Raw genomic sequence first — 23,074 nt, forward strand, 5'->3', positions numbered from 1 at the left:
AAACCTTTGGAAGTTTGGGTTTTAAACTTCCCTCTGTGGAAGATATTCAACAGCCACAAGTGGTGCAAATGTTCATGGTTTTTATTTGATTTTGTAAATTTTCATTTTGGTTTTCTTACAAAGGTTGACATTTTCCACAACAGGTGCAAGAGTGTTGAAAAATTTTCAAATCTTTTGGGGACAGGGAGAAGGGGAGGGAGTTTATTAAATTGTATTGCACAATGCTCTTATCAATCCTTCTTCTCTTTTTGCCCACAATGTAAGCAAGTAGATGTGCAGGAGAAATGGAAGGATCAGCTTTTTCAGTTAAAAAAAAAAAGAAGAAATGGCAAAGAGAGAAAGTTTTTTCAGATTTCTTTTTTTGTTAATTTAGTTTGAGTTCATTTATTTGAAACAGACTGGGCCAATGTCCAAACCGAATTCTTGGTCAGCGCCACCAATGTCCAAAGGTGCAATATCAAGGATGGGCAGGCGAGATGGCTTATTTGTTTTGTATTCGATGATTGTCTTTCCCCATTCGTTTGTCTTTCTCTGTTTAAAAGAGAAGAAAAGCAATACATAAAGCAACACCATTTCTAAAGCTAGTAACAGCTGAGGCTTAAATTTTAAAAGCACCACTTTTTGGCCTGTCAGTGTCATTCTGAAAATGTGTGTTCCAGATGTGTGTTCATCTTTGAAACAGCTGCATCAAGGGTATCTTTAGAGGGAGGGCTTTCCAACCAGTCTAATAGTGTTTTAAATGTTTCAACACACATGCCAAGTGGTTTATATCTAGAATATCCTTTTCAGGATTTGTGTGTGCATGTGTGCGCATGAGAGAGAGTTGGGTGGATATGTAGTATTGCTATTAGTAAATTTTAATTTTTTTTCAATTTAAGTCATATTATGGAGAAGCATAAAGAAACAATTAAATGTAAGCTATAATGACAAGTGAAGGAAAACACATATTACTATAAATTTTAGCTTGGACCCTTTTAGCCTCAAGTAATTTTAAGTTACGAGTATGTATTATTATTTACGAGCTCATGTTAAAGAAAAAAAAAAACTAATGCACAGACATGATCTATATATAAAAGTATTTTAGAAGGCAAGGTCTGACAAGAATACTTTGGATTTACTGCCAAAATTTGAATAAATACATTTATGAAAAAAAGTTTGAATAAGTTAGGTCTCCCATTCATTTGTTCACTTAACAGTCAAGCTGGAACTACTACCCCCTAGCCACTTTCCAAAATAAATGCTTTTCCCATATTTTACTAATACTTACGGAGCAGCCATCTACAAGAACAGTGTAAGTGAACCTGCTGTTGCCCTCAGCAACAAGTTCAACATCATTGGAGCCTTGCAGAATGATGGCTTTTTTAAGGTTGCCAGTCTCCTCATCCATGTATGCAATGCTGTTCTTGCAGTGGTAGGTGATATTTTGAGAGGCATGGTTGGCCAGCAAGCGCATGAAGGCAAGTTGGGTAGCCATGTCTTTGGAGGTCACTCCTTCTTCATTATATTCAATCTACAGAGAACAAGATGGGAATTCCAGCTGAGAGAAGGACTGGGCATTAATCAGATACTAAGAGTCAAATTAAAAATAATAAAAAGCACCTCAGTGCTACACTTATAGTCTGATATAGGAAAGAATAATAGACTAAGATCTGAATGTTAGGAAAATGATCTCTTTTAAGGAAACACAATTCACTTGTCTTTGAAGCATCAGTTGCCTAGAATGGACATGAAATTACCAGGCTGAGTCAAGGCCATCTAGAAAAGGAACCTGCTTCAGTTAAGTCTTTATGTTTCTTCTTTAGAATAAAAGAGCAAGGAGATAGATTCTGACATCTTTGTTTTTCTATAATTCAATAAAGCTGGTGAAAAAGATTGATTAAAAATTTAGAAAAGCTGCTTATGTTCAGAAAATGCATATGCATGTGTGTGGGGCCATTGGCTGGCCAGTGCTCCTTCATGCCAAACGACGTTAGTCAGTTTCTCCAATGATGATCAATTAAGTCAAATTTGAATAAAAATTTTGAATTACATGGATGTATCCAATCAATCCATCTTTTCATGTGCAATCCAGGGCAGAATTGGAACCCGAGAAAGGAGAAGAATTTTATTTAACGAGCCCATATTGGTAAACAATTAAAATGTAGCTAATTAAAAGGTAAACAATCCTAACAAAATATTTAGTAGAAGAAGAAATGTTCGTAGGACTTCTCACCTGGGTACCACCATTAATAGTTTCTCCTAACCAGATGTGCTTCTTGGCCTTGGAGCTCCTGTACCAGTTCTTGGCTGGGAAGTTCTCAGGTTGGGCCCGGATGCAGGTTTCACCGGTAGAGAAATCACAGTACACTTTGATAGCATCCATAGTGCATCCTTGGTTGGGGTCAATCCAGTAGTAGCCTTTTAAGAAAACAAGACCCATATAATAAAAACTCTCACTGAGCAGAGGATATGTGCTACTAATTATTACCCAAAGACTGACTCCAATAAGTTAACATTTTTAATTGTATTGTTACACTGTCTACTCCACATTTAATAGGAAAAGGGTTGCTATTTTCAAGATTCAACAGTTTCCTCCTCTCCTCTCTTCCCAGAAAAGTCAAATCAGGGTGCAGATTACTATAGAAAGGCCAAAACTATATATTAAGAGAAGCTTGAGAATGGGGGCTGGTTGGGAGAAGACAATGGTGCTTCATTAATTATGTATGACTTCGCAAAATGAAATTTCTACCCAAATACATTTTAATTCTAAAATTAAAATGCTGATAAGGCTCTGTCAGTGGGAACTGATTTTGAAAAGCTCAGCTTGTGAGGAGAGTCAGTCTGGTTTGTACATCCCGACCTACCGCTGCTCCACTCTGGGTGGCTGAGTCTCAAGTCACGGCAAGTGCGAGCTGGGTTCTTCTTAGAGCCTTCAGGAGTAAGAAGGGTCTCAATCTGGTTGTTGAGGGATTTCAGAGTGGCATCAACTTCATAATCCTTGGGTCTGAGAGAAGGCGGTGAGCGAGGCTGGTCAGCCCTGTAGAAGTCTCCTTCATAACCAAAGTCATAACCACCACCGCTTGCGCCAGGAGGTCCAGGAGGACCAGGGGGACCAGGAGGACCCTGCAGTGATAAAAGTGAGAAAGGGGAGGCTTTTTATTTCTTACAGTGAGAGACATCATTGACAGCAGACTTTCAACTGAGCTTCATACAAAAGCATGCTCTAATAAGTAAAAAAGAATCAAGTTCATGTAAATGAGTAACTACACTTGCAGGTGTAGGCTTAAAAGGCCCACTGCATATAGACAATTTTTAAATATTTTAGAAAACATACTGAAGTTATACTGTTTAATGCACTTTCACAATTGTCCAGCTTTAGTCTGAAGAAACTATTTCTCAGGTGAGTGATGCCCTTTATTATTTCCCAGAATCGTACTTACAGCAGGACCTTGGCTACCCTGAGAGCCACGGACGCCAGCAGGTCCAACCGGACCAGAATGCCCAGGGCGACCGTCTTTGCCAACAGGGCCAGAGGGACCAGCAGGGCCCTAAAAAAGAATGACACCAAGTCTGTGTGAGCCAGCAAAAACATCTGCAAGGGAGCAGAGGCCTGGGGCTCACCGCCCGCCTTAACCTCTATTTCAGAAATAAACCATCTCTTAGGCTGACATACCCTAGGACCAGCAGGACCCACAGTGCCAGGAGAACCTTGATCACCATGTTGACCCTTTAAACAGAGAACAGGAAAATCACATTTTCAGAACACATGTCAATACAAAGATTTTTTTTTTTTTTCAAATTTAATGGCAAAACTTTAGTTTCAATGGACTCTGTATTGAGAAAATTGAAAATGTAAAGTAGGGCTCTTTTCTCTCATTATATCTATTATATTCAATTATTTTTTTTCTACAAGCTATTTCAGCAGTGCAATATTACTCATTCTCCTAATTATATTTATTTAAAATGGGGTTGAAGGACATTGTTGCCAGGAGATTTTAATATATGTATAGTTCCATTTCCCTTAACCCTCACCTTTTTGTGATGGGATGAAATAGTTTTATTTCCGAGAGATGAAATTAGCCAGGGAATGGAAAATGGATATGATGTAGGATGTTTTAGAACAACAGCAATGGAAGTTTGGGGAAGATAATTCTGAGTTGGCAGCCGTTAAGACTGGTATACATGCTGGATGGTCACATTTTACTTACAGCAAGACCAGGAAGACCCTGCAATCCATTGTGTCCCTTAAGGCCAGGAAGACCTCTGGGCCCCTTTTCACCAGGCTCTCCCTTATCACCTCGAAGACCTTGGGGGCCCTATAAAGAAAGAGAAGGACCAATAAGACATTTGTTTTTTTTTTGTTTTTAAAGACACTCACTTCTTCATAGATGCTATTTAATCAGTTTACAAATGTAACTCAAGACATGCAAAGAAATAAAAGCCAAAGAAATAAAAGCTACTCCCATCTTGAAGACTCTTCCCTTAATCTGCTTTAGTTGAGCTGTCTGTAAAGTGGCTAGGTGTTTGTGATTATTTAATACAAATAAACAGAAAAGACAAAATATATCAAGCTTTTTGTAGCAATTCTCAACATGGACTCAAATTTAAAAGGATAAATTCTAGCCTATATATTATTTATTTTATTAGGAGACAGTCTGAATTACTCCTCTAAAGATTATTTTGTAAACAAATCTTCACCATGTACATACATTAGGACCTCTTGGACCAACAGCACCAACGGGACCAACAGAACCAGCAGGACCCTGTGAATAGGAAAAGAAAAGCACAAATCATTAGTCAAGCCCAAGATACGCCCCTGTGCCCCTACAAGTCCCCAAGTGTGGGGAGGTGCAGTAAGTGACGCCCATGAAGATAACAACACTAAGGGGCTGGGATTTACAAACTTACAGGTTCACCACGGCTTCCTTGTTTGCCAGCGGGACCCACGGAGCCGTGAGGGCCAGGTGCACCCGCAGTGCCAACAGGGCCAGCATTGCCAGGGTAACCACGATCTCCCTACCAAAGACAGAATGAAGCTTAGCCTTGACCTAGCCTGTATTTTAATCACTTTTAAGTTAGAGAGACAAAGAGGTGTACTGACCTTGTGTCCAGGGATGCCATCACGGCCTGGGGGACCATCACTCCCCGGGTTGCCCTGTGAAGACACCATGCACATTAAGGTACTTAGAGAGGTCCTGCTGTCCACCAGCCCCTATGTTTTGGCTACTTTCCCTTCATCACTTCCAGCGCTCAATAGTGAACCTCCTTTCAGACTTAAAAAGTAGGAACAAAAAACTGCTAATCTAGGTTTTTTGAAGAGGTGTTTTTAATATTTTGGCCCAATTTTGAAGCATGCTAGTCAAAGGCTCACTCCCCAGCCCAAGTAATTTTTCATATTTTCAATACTAGGAGTGGTCAGTACATGCAGATATTATGGAGAAAACGGGTCACTGGAATCAGAGAACCTCAGGACATAAAGTTACAAATATATGAAATACTGCTCTATTTGGTTTTACAGACCAAGTGTTGGACTTACATCACGACCAGCTTCACCAGGAGCCCCATTAACACCAGGGCTACCCACAGCACCAGGGGGACCACGGGCACCGGCAGGGCCTGCGATGCCGAGAGGACCAGGTTCACCCTAAAGAGGCAGAGAAGATAAAACATTTCTCTTATTGGATTGAGTGCTAACCTCATCCTCCAAAAACAATCCCAGCCAGGAGATTCCAATTTGAAGTGAGAAGGTAAATTGAAGGTAAGTGGGCCACAAAATCAAAAGAAGTATCATTAATGATCCTGCTCCCCTGCCATACTCTTAGATGGTCAGCTTTATGTAGTTATGGAATATTGCTCTGTACAAGCTGAGCCTAGTTTTGCTCAGTATCTCAAGTGAAATGAATTCATAAAGTTGATAGAGTTTATGGAGATGAGATAGTTCCTAGTTGCTGTCATGTATGAAATTTAATGGAATGATTCAGAACTTCCAGAGTTTCATTCTTCCTACAGGATAAATGATGCTAGCATTTCATATTGCAGAGGAGTAAATGCAATTAGAGCTTAGATCGTTCTTAAGCATGTAAAAAGAACAAAATCATTCTGCATAATGTTAAGCTGTGTCTTTACAGAGTGTGTCTAAGTAAGGTAGTATTAAAGCTTCTTAGATAAGTGACATGTGATCTGTATAAAGAAAATTGTGATGAATAAAAAATCTTAAGTGGAGTTATTCAGTGATCAATCTGTCACATTTGAAGTGGCAGCTTTTAAAATCTTTTATTATGTTAATGAGACTCAGAATGGTGTTAGACACTCACCACAGCTCCAGCAACACCTGGTAGACCACGTTCACCTCTAGTGCCTGGGAGACCCAGAATACCAGGAGGACCAAGAAGACCTTGAGGACCTGGGGTACCAGGAGGTCCCTGAAAAAGAGGAAAAATATTGAATATTATTTGGTAAGACTCTAGGTGACAACACAAGACTGACTTTAGGATTGTGAGACTGAGCTGTCCTCAGTATAGGAAATGGCTAGTGGCCTCATATTAGAAGGACATATCCTTGGATATCTTTTCTCTAGTGATGACAACGAGCTTACGTATTGGCATGTATTTTTTTTTTTTACCTGGTTCTGCCTTAAGATGAATGGTACATCATTTAAAAAATATGTGGTTGAGGTTAAGGAAGTCATCTGGGGTGGTGGAGTAGAGTTTTTATACTATCTATTTTGACTTTGACCTTTAACCGAACCAGGTCTAATAAAGTTAAGTTTCAGAGTAGCAGCAATAGTGCGTCATGCATGTTAGAGGAATTGCCAACTTACTCATACTAATGGATTACAGTAGAATGGCCACAACAGTGAGATTCTGATGGCAATGGGATTCTAATTTTAGTACAAGTAAGGTGCTGTCAACAGCTTAAAGGTACATTTTGATAAAAAGTGAATCCCCTCATTTATTGTCATCCTTGTCTAATGCCTTCTGATCATCTGCTGAAGCTATGACACCTCAGTATCTGCTGTATTTAGATTTCCTGGCTCAGCTGAGCTCTACTTGAGAGCTCAACAAATATATGCTACCTGAAGATTTGGGTGAAGGCTTTACTGTACTTCAATATAAAGTATTAATAAAGAGGAGTTTGAAATCACTTACAGCAGCACCAGGCTCTCCAGGAGGACCTTTCTCACCAGTAAAGCCAAGGGGGCCAGATGCACCTGTTTCTCCAGTTCGGCCAACTGGACCTTGGTCACCACGAGGACCACGAAGACCTTCTTTACCAGCAGGACCAGGGGGACCAGGAGGGCCAGTAATACCCTGTGAGCAAATGTATAAGATCATTTACCTTCTGTTAATCATCATGGTGCTGGAAGAGAGCAGCAGAGGCTCTAGGTATTAACATGCAAATAGTGTGATGTAACAAAATAATGTTCTGGCCATGTGGGGGAAGTGTTTAGACTTTTTAACATTCTTTCCTGTAGACCTATCTCCCTTCTCCTGAAGCTGTAAGAAGCAAATGATTGAAGCAGAGGCTATGCCAAATTTCTGTGAGGAAAAGCAGTGTCCTGTCATTGGCACTCTGGTATCCTGCAATCAGAACTACAGAGTTATAAGAGTTAGTTGTAAATGAATGTAGCTTTGGGTTTCAGAGGACTCTGCCCCAATTCCTTTTTGAAGAAAGTCAGTACTGGCATTTTGTTCATAAGTGAGGACTCACATATGCTCTCAACTAAGTTTAATTAAATGCCTACAGGGAATGAAGATTTTTCTAGTATGAACTTGTAAAAGGATTCCAAGAAATCAAGATCTTTGCTATTTTCTTTCCCTGAAACCTTAACTGGAAGACTTAATCCTTGGTAATTAATTAAATTCTCTCGAGTCTTGACAGGAGAGTCTGAATCAGAATTAAATTAGAGGCCAAACCACTTTTAAGTTCAGGAACAATTACACCTTAACAATAGAAGCAGAATGTTGGCCATAAAGGGTAATTAGATATAGAAATATCTGATACATGACTAAAACTATTCCAGATTTTTTACTTTTAACAAAGAGACCTTATTATATATTATAAATATAATTTATATAAATATATAAATAAATATAAATTATATTATAAAACAAAATTTGTGATGGTTTTGTCTTAATGATTCAGAAAAACTGATATCAGGCCAGGAAAGCAATAGCAAATATTGGTAAAACGTTTTCATAGACAGTTTCTTACCAGTTTTATACCAGATGCCAGGTCTTTTGGCTAGAGTAAATGGAGACATAGGTTTGAAGTGATTTACTTACAGAAGGTCCAGGAGGACCGGTCCGTCCAGCAGCACCAGGGAAACCAGTAGCACCCTGAGAACCAAGCACATTACAATTGCACAGTCAACACCAACTCCAGGGTTTAAGTAAGATGGGAATTTCTCCTTTGGGAAATCCTCCATACATGTGACCAGGGATGGACTAAAGAGTATATAATGTTGGCAGCTTCCTATAAGGTGTTATTTAACTAGGACCTGAAGACTCTTTTTACATCTTCCCTACTAGCAAGCCACTGTTGCAATGCCCATATTTTGCCTTATGGTTTTGATGGTCCTTTTTGAAAGCTAATACATTATCTGATGGTTGTAAGGGCAAGAAGATGACGTACTACCATTATCACACATTAATGAATATACATTAATAACTATCTTAACTACTTGGCTCAGTGCTAAGGGAATGGATACTGAATAGGTTATATTGTTTACAGAGGAAGGCATACAAAAGACCTAGAGCATGAAGCGCTGTCTAGTGAGAGAGGAACTCAGAGATGAATCCAGGGGAGCTCTGGGCCTCTAGGGAGTCAGTGTGAGAGCACTGGAAACCAAAGGGAAGGACTTGGTCAGACAGAAGAAGGGGGGCACCAACAAAAGCAAAAAGAGCCCCAAAGAGGTATTTTATTTATTTCACAATTTGACAACGTGGGGCAATCTTGGTTATTACCTCAAATGAGGTAGTAGCAACATAACACTGCATTCAATCCCAGCTGGGATTAAATTAACATGTACCTGACCTTATCTTCAATACTGGAATTGCTCTGGAGACAATGAACTTGAATATCAAGAGTCTCCTTATCATAGTCCAGATTTACCAAAAATTTTAAAACTTTCAAGTTCTCCCTGGTGGATTTTGGAGAAAGGAAAGTGCTCAGGGTCCATTCTAAATACTCACAGGGGGGCCACCATCACCACGACTTCCAGCAGGACCAGGGGGACCATTTGGACCCTAAATGGAAACAAAATGACAGGGTCAAATCACAAAACAACAAATTCTTATAAATGCTACATTGTTCTTCAAAGGGATCGTTCCCCTATCTCTTAGAAGTAAATAAGCACATCCAGAAGTTAAAAATGATTGTATGTGCCATATAAAATAAATGTCAATTTCCTTACGGGGCTACTGAAGAATTAAAACAAGACAGTATTTATGAAAGTTATATGAATTGCAAGATTTAATTGTTATTTTTTGTCATCTTTTATCTAGTATATTCTCTGGCATACAGTAGACACTTGACTGACATATGTTGAATTTTAAGATTTTATGAGTAACTAACTGTAGGCTGTGTTGACCACCAGTGAATTCAACTTACAGCTGGACCAACAGCTCCAACAGGGCCAGTGGGGCCAACAGGACCATTTTCGCCCTTAGGACCCTTGGTTCCTCTCTCTCCTTTAGCACCAGGTTGCCCAGCAGCACCCTGTTGGAAAGAAAGTTATAGCTCTTGTATTCTGATTCACCCTACTCCCCAAATGAAGATGTTTTCAGATTAACTTTCATTACATGATACTCACAGCAGGACCAGCAAATCCGTTGGGACCAGCGGGACCAACCTCACCACGTTCACCCTAGGTAGGGAGGCAATTTAAAAATGTCTCAGTAATGCTTATCCATGTCTAAAAGTAGTGAAGCATGAGCATCAAAAATTACCCAAGTTTCTACTTACAGGGATACCACGAGGGCCAGCAGGACCAGCAGGACCAGCAGAACCACTTTCACCCTATAAAGGGACCAAAGAAGAGTTTGTTAATGTGTTCGGAGAGGTAGGAGTGAGAGAGAATGGTGGAAGACGGTGAGCCACTGTCAGAGTTTGCAGTTGCCTCAGAAAAGAAGACTAATGTACATCTCACAGAGTAAAATGAAGTGGATTGTTACTCTCCTTAATCTTGTATTCATTTTGGGGGTTGAAGTGGTATTGCTCATACACTTGCAAAAACACTATAAATCAGTGCCCACGATACCAGGAGGAAGACATTTTAATTTTTAGATGGACACAGGGCTGATCTATTTGCCGCAATCTTTTCAATACAATAAATAAGGTCTATTTTAAGTGGACTGTTCGATGTGAAATGGGCACACTATGTATTTTATTGATTTTTTACAATTGAAGGCTTTGAGAAAGCTCAGTGCATTAGGATATTGTTAATGGTCAACAGGAGAAGACTTTAAAACAAATGATAGGGATTAAAGTATAGATCAGATAACTGGCATATCTATAGGAAGGGAAAGAGAACTTTAAACATGCAGCATTTGTTTCCTGTGGCCCCATCACAACAGCTAGGTTTTTAAATAAGTGGGCTTTATACTAAGCCATAAAAATGAATTGCTGGGGCTCTTTGGAACTAGGGAAGGCAGGAAATTTTAGATATGGCTGTTGGCTCAGAGAGTTGCAACTTGGTGAAAATGAATGCTTACCCGGTCACCAGTGGCTCCTGCAGGACCCGGAGCACCTACAGCACCAGGAGGACCCTAGAACCAAAAAGGAAACATGTCTTACTAATTACACCCCCCAATACTACCATCAAAAAGTAAACCTGCTCCTTCCTCTCCCTGAGCTTATACAGTGGCTGAACAATTTTTCTGCACACCCTGGTTAGATATCAAGAAAGCCTAGAAAGATTTTAGCTCTAATTATCAAGACTATTAGAAGCCATCCTCAGGAGGAGGGTACCCCAATAAAAAGCTTATGGAAATGTGTAAGTCAAGGGCAGATTAGGAATTTGGGTGATCTGAACTCTTTGCTCTTGTAAGATTCCTTGGAGAGCAGCAAAGAGTAGCCGTGTTTGGGACTGTTAGGATTGTGAGATTCAGAGGAAGGACTATTAGGAATATGCCACAGTGAGTTATCAGGAGTTGTCTGGATTGGGGCAGCTCTGGGGAGAGGTGGGAAGAAAGAACCAAGGAAGCCTATGGCTTGGAAGAGCCCTGACACCAACACTGTAAGTGGGATTATTATAGTTATGGGATTACTTTTGGCATCTACCATGGTGTTAAGAGCTAATATGTGGGGCTTCTCTTTGCAGCTAATCTTTGGGGCTGCTCTTTGAGTGATAAATTCTCAGGGCATACATTTGAATAAGTAGGACCCTTATTAGAGGTTATGGCTTCTTAAAATGTATAAGAGGTATATATTTTTTAAACACTATTTGAACTTAGAAACACTGTTTAAAGCGTTACTAAACCTAGAGCTTTTGGCCTGCAGTTTGTAACTGGTATAGTTAATGCTAGGGAATAAAGAAAACTTAGGTACTGATTTTCAAAGGAATCACTTCTGTTGAGTTTTTGTTTTGAAACATTTAAAATATTATGAGTCATAGACCCAGAAAGGAATGGGGTATTCTTTTACTGTGCCTGAACCTTTCTTTTGTCAGTTCTATTTAGAAGAACTTCTCAAATCAAATTAAGTGAAATGTAGAAAAGATAATCTAAGTACCAACAAACAAAAAAACAAACAAAATTGTACTCACACGAGCACCATCTCTACCAGTGTTACCAGCTTCACCTCTGACACCAGTTTCTCCCTGAAAGAATAAAGCAAGAACAACTTTTTGTTTTCCAACCAAATTTCTGAGTAAGAATCTAAAGTGTTTTTATAGAAGATGCTATAATACCTTCAGTCATTTAAGATCTTTAGTAACGTCGCCATTCCCTACCATTTTATAGGATGTTGAACAAGGAAAAAAATAATTCAAGGCCATTTCCAGATTATTACTAAACATTTCTTTAAAATTTCCATTCACTCTTCTGAAGCATAATCAAGTAAGGTACAAATTCATGTGGACAGAATTATAAGGCAACATCACAATGGGCTGCAGTGCCTGATCACTCTTATGGCATAACTAATGCAGCAGCACGGTTGACAGCTGTTCAATATAGTTTCTTCCCATTAATTAGGGCAGGAAGAGGCATTATTGTTAGTGGCATTAAAATGAGCCTCATGTATTACTCAACACCATCTGTTTGCGTGAAATTCCATGATAGCAAGGAATTTTGCCAGATTAGTGAGTTTAGAAATGCATAGGTGCTAGGTGGCAGAGGGAAATATATAGAGATAAATATCAAAATGCTGCCATGCCACCTGCCAAGAATTGTAAAAAACCGGGCATCCTTGTGCAGCCTTCTTTGCAGGGTTCATCAACACTATGTATTAGAGTCCAACACTGACAGGGTACCTTTTCTCCCTTGCCTCCAGGTATGCCAGAAGCACCCCTCTCTCCTGGGAGTCCACTAGGACCAGATGGACCAGCAGTGCCTGGAGCACCGACTACACCAGGTTCACCCTTGAATCAAACACACGTGAAATCAATTATTTCAGTGGCGAAAGAAGAAAATTAAGAATCAAACACTCCAAAGAATTCCAATTTAAACATTTAATAGGCCGTATTCTTGCCTGCCTAGAGACACAAAGGAGCACTCTGAATTGAGGGAGAAGATAACAGAGGGAGATGCTATTAATGACACAGTGAGTCAAGAGAAGAGGTAGTGGAGTGAGCGGCTATGATTCCCCTATAACTTGCTCCCAATCTTCTTAAGTAAGACAAGCATGGAAGAGGAGAGGATAGGACAATGGGAGGCAGACGATGAAAAATGTTTGCCCATAAACTTTTTTCAAGGATAAGTCTCTTAGCTCAGACAGGAAACATGGAAAGAGGCCCCATCAGTTCGGGACATGTGTGCAGTTTAATCTCTTAAGCGACTATAGCTTCCATTTTTATATGAAACCATATAATTTCAAGTACTCAAAACCTGTTGACTAGCTTCTGAGCTAAATTCCTTTGAAAGTACTTCGGCTGCCTCACAGAATCATATTTCCCTTCTTATTGCCTCTCTCCCTCTTTTAATTTTTTTTCCCAGTAATATCCCTCTACATATGAAAATAGCTTTTTGCAGCTAATTTTTACATTCCCCCACCCCCTGGAGGTAAGAATCAGAAGTAATATGAGTTTGTTTGTTGTGGTAATCTCTTTGTCAGAAATGTAAAATTCCATTTTTTAAAAATATGAGCCACAGATTCTATTTTGGAACACATGTTTTCAGGCTTATGTTTCCGGGGTGAATGTGCTGTACAGTTAGTTTTTATCATCATAAATTCTCTTATTGTTAAAGTTATATAAAATTGTAAACTTAACATTTAAATTTATAAGACTCCTTTATGAAACTTTATGGTGTGGGATGTTGGGAAGGTAAATTTTGTGTTCTAAAATAATGTCCAAATGTATATGATTTTTTAGATTATAACAAAAGTAAAAAGTGTGATAAGAAAGATGGAAAAAAAATACTAATTCATTTATGTTTGTAGAACATAAATAACCCTCTCTCCTCCCTCCCCCCAGTTTTCCTTTGGAATAGTTCAAGTCCGCTGGAATCAGCTTGTCATTTACTGAAATGGAAATTATCATAGAATTGGAAATAAATACAAATCTGAAAAACAATTCTTCTACTGTAAAGAATATACTTATTCTAGGGTTGAATGGGCCAAACCAGCAATATATCACAAAGTTTTACCTTGTTTCCATCAGGTCCTGGGGGTCCAGAAGGACCACGGCTTCCAGTAGGACCAGCAGGACCAGTAGCACCACTCGGACCTGGGGGACCACGCTCCCCCTGAAATAAAAGGATTGGAAGGAATGTTACAACATTCACCACTTTCAGGGATACTGTCTTACACACCAGAGTTCACACTTAATAAGCTTTTGAGTCTAGTTCTGCTACCCGTTACCAAATTACAATTTTTTTTCCGATTTCACCACTTATAAAATGAAAGGCTAGGATGAGATAATCTCTGAAGTCTCATTCAGCTCTAATCTTCTGTGACTACAACTCCAAAATTTTTGTGTTTATAGTATTCAAACTTTGGATTCATTTCCTTTTTTTGTCTTTTACTGTGATAGATCTATGGATAAAAATAGATGTCAGTTATGCATAGTATTCAAAGAGAAAGACTGTTATTTTAGCTGAATAGCAATGTCAGTTATAGATAAGATTAGTATTCTTATATCTATATCCCCTTTTCACAATCACATGCAATAATGATGTAACAGACATAATATTCAAGAGTATATGTGGGTGTGTATATACATATATATATAAATATGTGTATGTGTGTATACATATACAGGATCTCTCACTATATATGTTTGCATCTAAATACCACTATGACAGTATTCTACAGCACAGAATACTTATCACATTGGTCTATACTGCAACTGTTTCAAAGGACCTAGTTCTATAATAATGACACTAAATTTATTTGGGCTTCCTAGATATATGGAAACTAGTCACATGAAGGACTACTTTAGGGGCAAACTAATCATTCCAGGTATTCTAATGACAATAGACAAAGTAAATATATTTAATGTATTTTTCTTTATAAGATCAGACTCATGATTTCAGCTTTAGACCTTGAACATCAACACACATTGCAAAAATTGACTCTAGATCTTAGTAGATATTACTTTTCCTTGGCTCAGGCTGAGCCACTGTCATAAATATGTCATAAAAAAACAACCAAACCCATTGCTGTCAAGTCATTTCCGACTCATAGTGACCCTATAGGACAGTGCGGAACTGCCCCATAGGAGTTCCAAGGCTGTAAATCTTTAAGGAAGCAGACTGCCTCATCTTTCTCCTTCAGAGCCCGCTGATCTTACAGTTAGCAGCCAAGCGCTTTAAGCACTGCACAACCAGGGCTCCTTAAATATATCATCCATGTCTATATAAATCACTGAATATAATACACACATAAGTTCATTTCTATTTCTTACAACCATGCAGTTTTTTAATAGGAAATATGAGCAACTAAACAAAAAAGTCTTTTATCAATTTAAAAATCTAACACTCTCTACAGATTACGTTTTGACTACAGAGGAGTACCAGCAACTTACTGCAAGATCATTAGTGGCTTTAAGAACAAAGAGCTACTTCTCTTAAAAACACATAGCTAGAAGTTTATGGAAAGTTAGATAACACTTACTCTTGAACCAGCAGGACCAGGGAGACCAAAGTCACCATGGAGACCCTAGGCAAAACATGAGAATAAATGAAGTGTGAACTCTCTAAGATTATGATATTAAAAAAGGTTCTGAAAGAGTGAAATAGAGCTGGATAGTTTTTATCTACATGATTTATGTAAGTATACTGGCTCTCAAGAACAACAGAACTTTCAGTTGTATATGAAAAGATACAAAAAATGAGAATTCTTCTGATACTAGAGATATACCTATTCTGGACCTGGTATCAGCAAATGTAAGTTACCCATTCTTTAGTTTAGTGATTTTAAAAAAGTGACAAAATGGACTATGTCCTTTGATAATATGATAAATAATAATGAACAGTATCAGGCATTGCATACTTTGTAGCTATATAACAGACTGCCTTCTTAATAGAAATTATCATATTCTGCACATTACCTAGCTAATTGTATACCCAAGTGTATCTCCTTTATTATTACTGACCAGCTGTCCTCTTAATGTGCCCCATTGTTGACAAAGGAGACCAGGCCACAGAATGTAACTGAATCGAGGCGCATTCATCACAATTACAGAGAAAATGACTCAGAGCTCAGGCTCTGATTGTGGGATAGCGGTGTCATGTCTGAATGCCAAGAAAAACATTAAAAGCAATTTTTCAGACTCTAGTTTGATGGAAAATTAGTGCATTTTTTTCTCTGTGGGGAAGGAAATAATTTATATTTTAATATTACCAAAAACAATACAAAAGTAAGGCCATTAAATGAAATATTCACTGCTAGGTTTTACTTTCATAATGTGATATGTTCCATTCAACACAGTCGTTTAACATGAAATAAGTAGCTTGGCTCACTCCTTCCGTTAGCTCTAACATATGCAGAACACTATCATTAACATAAGAAATACGAAATTTCCTTTTGCATGTTATAATTGCACTCCAATAGGGTATTATTTTTAAAGTAAACAAGGGGAAGTTACTAAGTTTAGGTGAACTTACTATCACTTGTTTTACTCACCCTTTCTCCTGGTTTCCCAGCTTCACCAGCTGTACCAGCGGGGCCAGGCAGACCCTAGATGAAAGAAGTACAAATCTCAACTTTATGGTTATATTCATAGGATTTGCTAATAATTTGAGCTTTGGGGAGAACTCTCTAATATCAACATGATGACTGTTTTGTGTATTTAAAGCATTACACAAAAGTCTGCACTTGTTTTAGTTCTGAGATCATGTTCTGCATGGCAAGGGGAGAGTGCAATTGTGATTTGCGGCTGAAGAGTCTGACCAAAGGTAACATTTGACTTACCTGGAAGCCTGGAGGACCAGCAGGACCCTGTTCACCCTTTCCACCTTGGACACCCTGAAAGTGACAGGGAAGCATAAATAGTGATGTATATACCACTATTGCCATCTACTTATATAACTTGTGGACTAGAAAAAGGAGATGGTCACTTTGAGGAACTTGGTACATTTTAGTGCAGAAAAGAACAAGAGTGGGAGATATACTCACTTGTGGTCCAGGAGGTCCCTGAGCACCGTTGTTTCCATCAGGACCTGGAGCACCCTAAAAATGTGTAACAGAAAGGCTCATGGTTACCTGGGAGCCAGGCAGTTTAAGATGCCTCAAAGCCTCATGTGTTACTTCCTTGAAACAAGCTTGTCATTTCAGCATGAATTTAACTCATTGTGGGTTCCCTGCCAAGGCCCAAATATTGTCTACTAACTTTTGACATGGCTCAAGGGAAGTTAATGGATGGAGGGCAATTTCTAAAACCCAGAGAACGCAACTAGCATATTCATACTCTTTTAATCACAGGATGAATAAAATAAAAACCAAATACTTCTGAAAATATTTTTGACTTAACATATATTCTGACTTGTTATAGCTCACTGCCTTATAAATGTGGTTAAAAAAAAGAAAAGGCATTTCATGATGGTAAAGACACTTGGGGATGCGATCTTGGAAAGAAAGTGATGGAACGATATCAGATGGCCACAAATTATGTGTGTTTCTTGGATGAATACTATGTGAATAGATGTGCACAAAAGTTAGCACCTACCCGAGGGCCAGCAAGACCAGCATGACCTTTTTCACCATTTTTGCCAGGATCACCCTATAATAAAGAAGCAAAAAATAATAATAACCTTACACACTTAATGTCAGATTAACCATGACAAGTTTGAACCACTAATTTCTTGCTTGCTTTTTGTTTTCTTGCGATTCTTAGTCCTTGAGTTCTGTTATCTAAGGCACGACCCGTTATCGAGCAGCCCCAAATGCAATGAGGTGGATATAGCAATTACACCTGTGTCTGCAGAAGCATAGTATTCAGGACATGGATTTTCAGCAGGTATAAAATGGTATGGTGTGTTGTGGTGTGCCATTGAGTCGATTCCTACTCATAGCGACCCTACAGAATAGAGTAGAACTGCCCCATAGGGTTTCCAAGGAGCAGCTGGTGGATTCGAATTGCCGACCTTTTGGTTGGCAGTCAAGTTCTTAACCACTGTGCCACCAGGGCTCCTATAACATAGTATATTAGAGGTAAACTTTTAATGTGGTATGTGGCCTGCAGTTTTCCTGTGTTGAAAGAAACCCACCTCGAGGTATACTGGACTGAGGCAGGGATTAGAATGTTGGTGAAATGAGGTAACAAAGTGCTGAAGGAGAGGAAGTTGTGGTGATTCTTACAGTGGGGCCTTTGGGTCCGGGGAATCCGATGTTACCAGGCTCTCCTCTTGCTCCCGTGGGGCCAGCTGGGCCAAGCCTACCGTCAATACCAGGGAGACCCTGAAACCAGAGTTTAAAGATACTCAACATCAACACAGCCTCACAACCTCAGGCTCATGGTGCTGCCATGTGATGAAACAGAACAGTTTTCTGAATGCATACGGCTTCTTGTATAAAGCATTAATAAATGGGGATCCATTTGGTTTTTCTAAATAGGATGTCAGCACACACACAGCCAATTCAATCTCCTAAGTACGCAATTTCCCTCTTTCCATGCCCCTGTCACCAGCTTCAATTTTCTCTGCCATGCTTTTCTTTTTCCTTCTCTCCTTTCAGCCCTGCATTCATTTGGACTACATAATTACAATCTATTACTTTGCATTCCCAGATGATGTATGTGGCTGATATTTATTTTCAATGTATTCATGTATAAATAAGCCACAAAATAGACTTGATAAGGGTGCAATAAGTGTCCTTGAAAATATAATGGAAAATGAGAAATACTTACTGCAGGACCTTCTTTACCAGCTGGGCCAACATTTCCAGGGGAACCAGGAAGACCCTGTAAGACAAATGAGGATGCTTTCATATTGGCATTTTAATTCATATACTCGACTCTGAGATTAATTGAAATCTCAGAAAAGCACCTTTTCCCTTTTTGTTTGTTGTCTAGGATAAATCAGTAGGGATATTAGCCACTAGCTGGGAGGTGTGAAAAGAGCTCTAACATATTTCTTATTTCTATTTTTTTTGTTCCTTTTATTGAATGCTAGTGCAAGATCTGTTTACAGATATCTCAAAAAACCGTTAAGCGACATACTCTACGGGCCAAATGTATCATGTTATTTACCTCACAATAGAAAAACTAATACTTCTAGTAAATAATTTTCCAAGTCAATTTTTTATTGCTATATTTTGGTGTCTACATTACTTGTTTATGGTGCAATTACAGTTCATATTCATCCATAACAAATAATAGAGACAAAAAAATTACTCTATTGCTATGGATTAGAGTGTCTACGGATCTAAAGGTCATTTCTCCATAGCTAGTGTGGTGCTGAATACATTATAGCACTTTCTGATTGCTGGAAAAATGATTTCACTTATGAGTCTAATAAACTAATACTGTATATCCTAATACATTTCATGAACACTTTATATAAAGCTCACAAATTAAGATAACAGATTCATGCTGATAGGAGAGCCCACCTAATTTGGATATATTAAAATAGATCTATTCTTCTGAAAATCTCATAGCCAGTGAATCATTAGTAATAAACAGAAAATTTGTGAACTAGCCAAACACATAAATATATCTGCTGAGCTTTGATAAAGTTAAATTAAAAAGGTAGCCATCAGCAAGTCTACTAACAAATTTACTTTTGATGTTTTCTATTATCTTCAAATATTAACCAACCCTTTAAAAAAAATAAAAGGAAACAGTGCCAAGTGTGACTTGTTCAGAATCAATCTGAAACTTACTCGGGGTCCCATGACACCAGGCTCCCCGGGGCGACCAGCATCTCCGCTGGGACCTCGGACACCAGCAGGGCCAGTTGCACCACGACTACCAGGAAGGCCCTATTAAAAAAAGGAGGAGTGAGGATGGTAAAGCGAATGACACACCCACCACCAGAAGTATCAAGTTCCTTTTTGGGAAAATGATTGATGGACAATTTACCATGACACCAGATCTGCCATCAGCTCCAGGAAGACCACGAGAACCAGGACTACCCTGTAAGAAAGGACATGAAACAGATGAGAATCAGAGAAAACCCTTGAATCAGATAAGGTAGAGTTTATTAAAATATGGCATGCATGTAAGAAATCTTGGTCCCCCTAAGAAATAAGCCAAAATACTTCACCCAAATACCAAAGGAATGCGTCGATGAGCATTCCGTAAAAGTAGGTCAACACTGTTTCCAGACTAATTTTATAACATACCAAACTGACAGTTACTGATTTAATAAGGCAGATGGGAAACAGATGCTTCCTTAGTCTAGAAAAGGCACTCAGTAATTTTGACCAATTCTAAATGAAGGGGTTCCATCATCTGCTTTTGCTGTATCTGGGTGTTCAGAGCATTTGGAACCTACTCTCAGCCCAGGAGGTCCTGCAGGGCCAGTAGATCCAGCTTCACCATTGGGGCCTCTCTTTCCTTCTTCACCACTGGGACCAGGAGGACCTTGGGGGCCAGCAGAGCCCTGTTTAATGAAAAAAACCACAGATGGGAAGTAAATAGTAAATAAAGTAAATAATTTTAATTTTAATATCATATCCAGCTAAAGAAACTGGATTGAAAAATAATAACTCCATAAAATTGTGGTTATGGAATTACTTACAGGTTCACCCTTGCTACCACTGTCTCCTTTGGAACCAGGTGGACCAGGCTCACCCTAGGATCCAATACAAAACAGTGGTCAAATGACAAACACTTGTCAAAACTCTCTAGCAGACAAATCTTTTGGAGATATTGATAGATCAAATAAGGAGAAACTCAAGTTCTCTAAGAAATGTGCCTAGGTTATACTTAAATGACTTACTAGGGGATAGTCTTGGTTGAAAGGACAAGACTGATAATGTAGAACTTTGCATCATTTGCCTTTGGATACTATTTTACGATAGCAGGAGGGATACGCCCATGTGTGTGTGAGGGGATGGAGCGCACCTACATATACAAACAGTTATATAAGAAATACAAAATGAAAACGCTAAGGAAGGAAAAAATAATAAAACTACAAGAGGATGTCTAGATGGTGATGAGATGATGGCAGAGCTGGTATTTCAGGATGGTGAAAGCCACAGCCATGACACTTACAACGAGTCCTCTAGCACCAGTAGCACCGGCAGAACCAGGAGGGCCAGGAATCCCACGGGGACCAGGGAGACCAGGAGCCCCGGCAACACCAGGAAGGCCCTGTGGAGAAAAACATAGCATCCATCATGAGGCAACTGGCTGTCAAGGCAGCTTTCATTTAAATGCCTTTAAAGCCACAGCAGCACATTTCAGCCACCCCATATACTCACAGCAGCACCCTTAGCACCAGCAAGGCCATTGGCTCCAGGGTTACCCTATGAGGAAAAGAAAAGGAGGAAGGATATTAGTTGATAGAAATATTTCTGTTCTCTGATCCCATCTTCATTCTTTTCTTAACAGCTACTTACAGGAGGTCCAACAGGGCCAGAAACACCTGAAAGACCAACTTCACCACGAGGGCCTGCAGGACCAGCAGGACCAGGGTTACCAACAGGTCCAAGTTCACCCTAAAAGAAGAAACGACGCTGAAGAATTACCCGGTAAATAATGAAGCAGCTTATCTCTGTTTTTAGAATGCTAGATCTTACAAAATTTCCTCAAGATTGCAATCATCTCCCTTATCTGGTTTCGTGCCATGTGATGCAGGTTTGATTTCCTATTTTCCTAGTCTGGTTCTGCCATCTTGGGTCTCAGTGCTATGTTTCACCCTACCTCTCTTTCTGCAGTACGTATGAGATAGGAAGAGACTCTGAGTCTCAGTCAGCCAGTCACAACTAGTTTGGTAGTACATTCCAGAGGGAGCCCATGGAATCAATTCCCATGTTACCATCTACAATGAGCTCACAGTGCTCAAGTGCAGAGAGATGGCCTGCATCAAGCTGGGGGTGTGAAAACTATCTCCACTTTGAAGAGAAAAAAACTAGTTAGGGTAACCGTTATGTAATTACTTCTTTATACACCAACACAGTTACAATATTTCACATCATAATCAAACGTCTACTAAAGGTAGTGACAATGATCACCAGTGTCTTTACCTTGGGACCAGGAGCACCAGGGAAGCCTGGAGGGCCAGCAGCACCAATGGGACCCTGAAATCAAAGCAGAAGGTGGTAAGAAATTTCTTCCCCATAAATTAACAACAACATAACAACAACAGCAGGGGATTGAAGTGACTTAGAGTGGCTTAGTCTTATTAATACTGGCAAAGAGAAACTGACAGATAGTCTTTTGACTAGGATCTTATCAAAAGCAAGACACTTAGGGTACCCAAGGTAGGGTAGATTTTCCTTTATACACCAATCTGAAGCCCTGGGGATAGGACTTATAAACGGAATCCTTCAAAAGACCTCATAGAACATTTAGTAAGTGTCTGAAATGATGTATTTTGTAGGAAATTAATAAAGAGGATAGTTCCCACTCCACGCCCTCTCAAGCCCTCCCAAATTCCTCGGTGTCAAAACTTACAGCAGGACCCACGGGACCCACACTTCCATCACTTCCACGGGCACCCTATGTAAAAAATAAACAGGAAGAGTTAAATGAAGAGTTGAATGGCAGTTACCAGAACATTTTTAAAAGGGATAAAAATGAATAAAAATGGAAGCACTTACAGCTGGACCAGGGCCACCGACACGTCCTCTCTCACCAGGAAGCCCACGGGCTCCCTAGAAGCAGAAAAATTTTTAATAAAATCCAGAATGCTAATTTTGAAAAAGTTACAGGCATCATTTAGTTTGTCCAATTTCCAATCTGTGCTAGAATCCACTAGAAATAAACAGGTCTCATTCTAATTCCAACTAAAAGGTAATGGATTTCAATTCAGTATGCAAAGGCTATTAGAAAAATATTAAAGAATATAATGCCAAGGGAAATGATAATTAGCAAAAACATTTAAAAAGTTCCAGCTAGCAAAGAGTGTACATATTCCATTTTTCAATAAAATAATCAATACTTACTGCTTGACCTGGAGTTCCATTTTCACCAGGAGCACCAGGTTCACCCTACATGGAAAAGGATTGAGGTTTTTGTTCATTATATATATTGATTTTTTTCCTCATTGTGTCATTTTTTACCCTATTATTAAAATTTGAAGTATTCATATATTTTGTAACATCTCTTACACATATAAACTGTTTCTCAACTATGCCGAATGCATAAGTAAAAAACAAATCAGCTAAAATATGGATTTTTATTTAGACAATACCAAATATCTAGGCACTAGGGGGATGTGGTTATTTCATTGTTACTACTCCCTCCCCAACCTTCCCCTCAGATGTTGCATATCATTTAGACGAGCCTTATGTATTGGAAATGATATAAAATCAGATGGCAAAGGATAAA

At 39.1% G+C, this 23,074-nt stretch overlaps 1 protein-coding gene across 2 annotated transcripts in view; it reads right to left on the minus strand.

Moving 5' to 3' along the window:
- Positions 1–384: 384 nt before the first annotated feature.
- Positions 385–23,074, minus strand: part of COL1A2 (collagen type I alpha 2 chain) — a 35,249-nt gene continuing 12,559 nt past the window's right edge. For both annotated transcript variants that reach the window (XM_004386146.1, XM_012558303.1), the window contains 40 exons: positions 22,690–22,734; positions 22,345–22,398; positions 22,199–22,243; positions 21,769–21,822; positions 21,142–21,240; positions 21,004–21,048; positions 20,795–20,893; positions 20,319–20,372; positions 20,073–20,180; positions 19,658–19,711; positions 19,459–19,557; positions 18,485–18,538; positions 17,938–18,036; positions 17,306–17,359; positions 16,756–16,809; positions 16,552–16,605; positions 16,264–16,317; positions 15,253–15,297; positions 13,785–13,883; positions 12,452–12,559; positions 11,747–11,800; positions 10,695–10,748; positions 9,946–9,999; positions 9,794–9,847; positions 9,592–9,699; positions 9,174–9,227; positions 8,265–8,318; positions 7,128–7,289; positions 6,294–6,401; positions 5,516–5,623; positions 5,081–5,134; positions 4,888–4,995; positions 4,689–4,742; positions 4,188–4,295; positions 3,653–3,706; positions 3,420–3,527; positions 2,844–3,102; positions 2,213–2,397; positions 1,268–1,510; positions 385–531 (listed from right to left, as the gene is read on the minus strand). In XM_004386146.1, the coding sequence (XP_004386203.1) occupies positions 385–531; positions 1,268–1,510; positions 2,213–2,397; positions 2,844–3,102; positions 3,420–3,527; positions 3,653–3,706; positions 4,188–4,295; positions 4,689–4,742; positions 4,888–4,995; positions 5,081–5,134; positions 5,516–5,623; positions 6,294–6,401; positions 7,128–7,289; positions 8,265–8,318; positions 9,174–9,227; positions 9,592–9,699; positions 9,794–9,847; positions 9,946–9,999; positions 10,695–10,748; positions 11,747–11,800; positions 12,452–12,559; positions 13,785–13,883; positions 15,253–15,297; positions 16,264–16,317; positions 16,552–16,605; positions 16,756–16,809; positions 17,306–17,359; positions 17,938–18,036; positions 18,485–18,538; positions 19,459–19,557; positions 19,658–19,711; positions 20,073–20,180; positions 20,319–20,372; positions 20,795–20,893; positions 21,004–21,048; positions 21,142–21,240; positions 21,769–21,822; positions 22,199–22,243; positions 22,345–22,398; positions 22,690–22,734 (3,507 nt within the window). The remainder of the gene's footprint in view (positions 532–1,267; positions 1,511–2,212; positions 2,398–2,843; positions 3,103–3,419; positions 3,528–3,652; positions 3,707–4,187; positions 4,296–4,688; positions 4,743–4,887; positions 4,996–5,080; positions 5,135–5,515; positions 5,624–6,293; positions 6,402–7,127; positions 7,290–8,264; positions 8,319–9,173; positions 9,228–9,591; positions 9,700–9,793; positions 9,848–9,945; positions 10,000–10,694; positions 10,749–11,746; positions 11,801–12,451; positions 12,560–13,784; positions 13,884–15,252; positions 15,298–16,263; positions 16,318–16,551; positions 16,606–16,755; positions 16,810–17,305; positions 17,360–17,937; positions 18,037–18,484; positions 18,539–19,458; positions 19,558–19,657; positions 19,712–20,072; positions 20,181–20,318; positions 20,373–20,794; positions 20,894–21,003; positions 21,049–21,141; positions 21,241–21,768; positions 21,823–22,198; positions 22,244–22,344; positions 22,399–22,689; positions 22,735–23,074) is intronic.

This window comes from Trichechus manatus, unplaced genomic scaffold (assembly GCF_000243295.1).
Source record: "Trichechus manatus latirostris isolate Lorelei unplaced genomic scaffold, TriManLat1.0 scaffold00156, whole genome shotgun sequence".
NCBI lineage: Eukaryota > Metazoa > Chordata > Mammalia > Sirenia > Trichechidae > Trichechus > Trichechus manatus.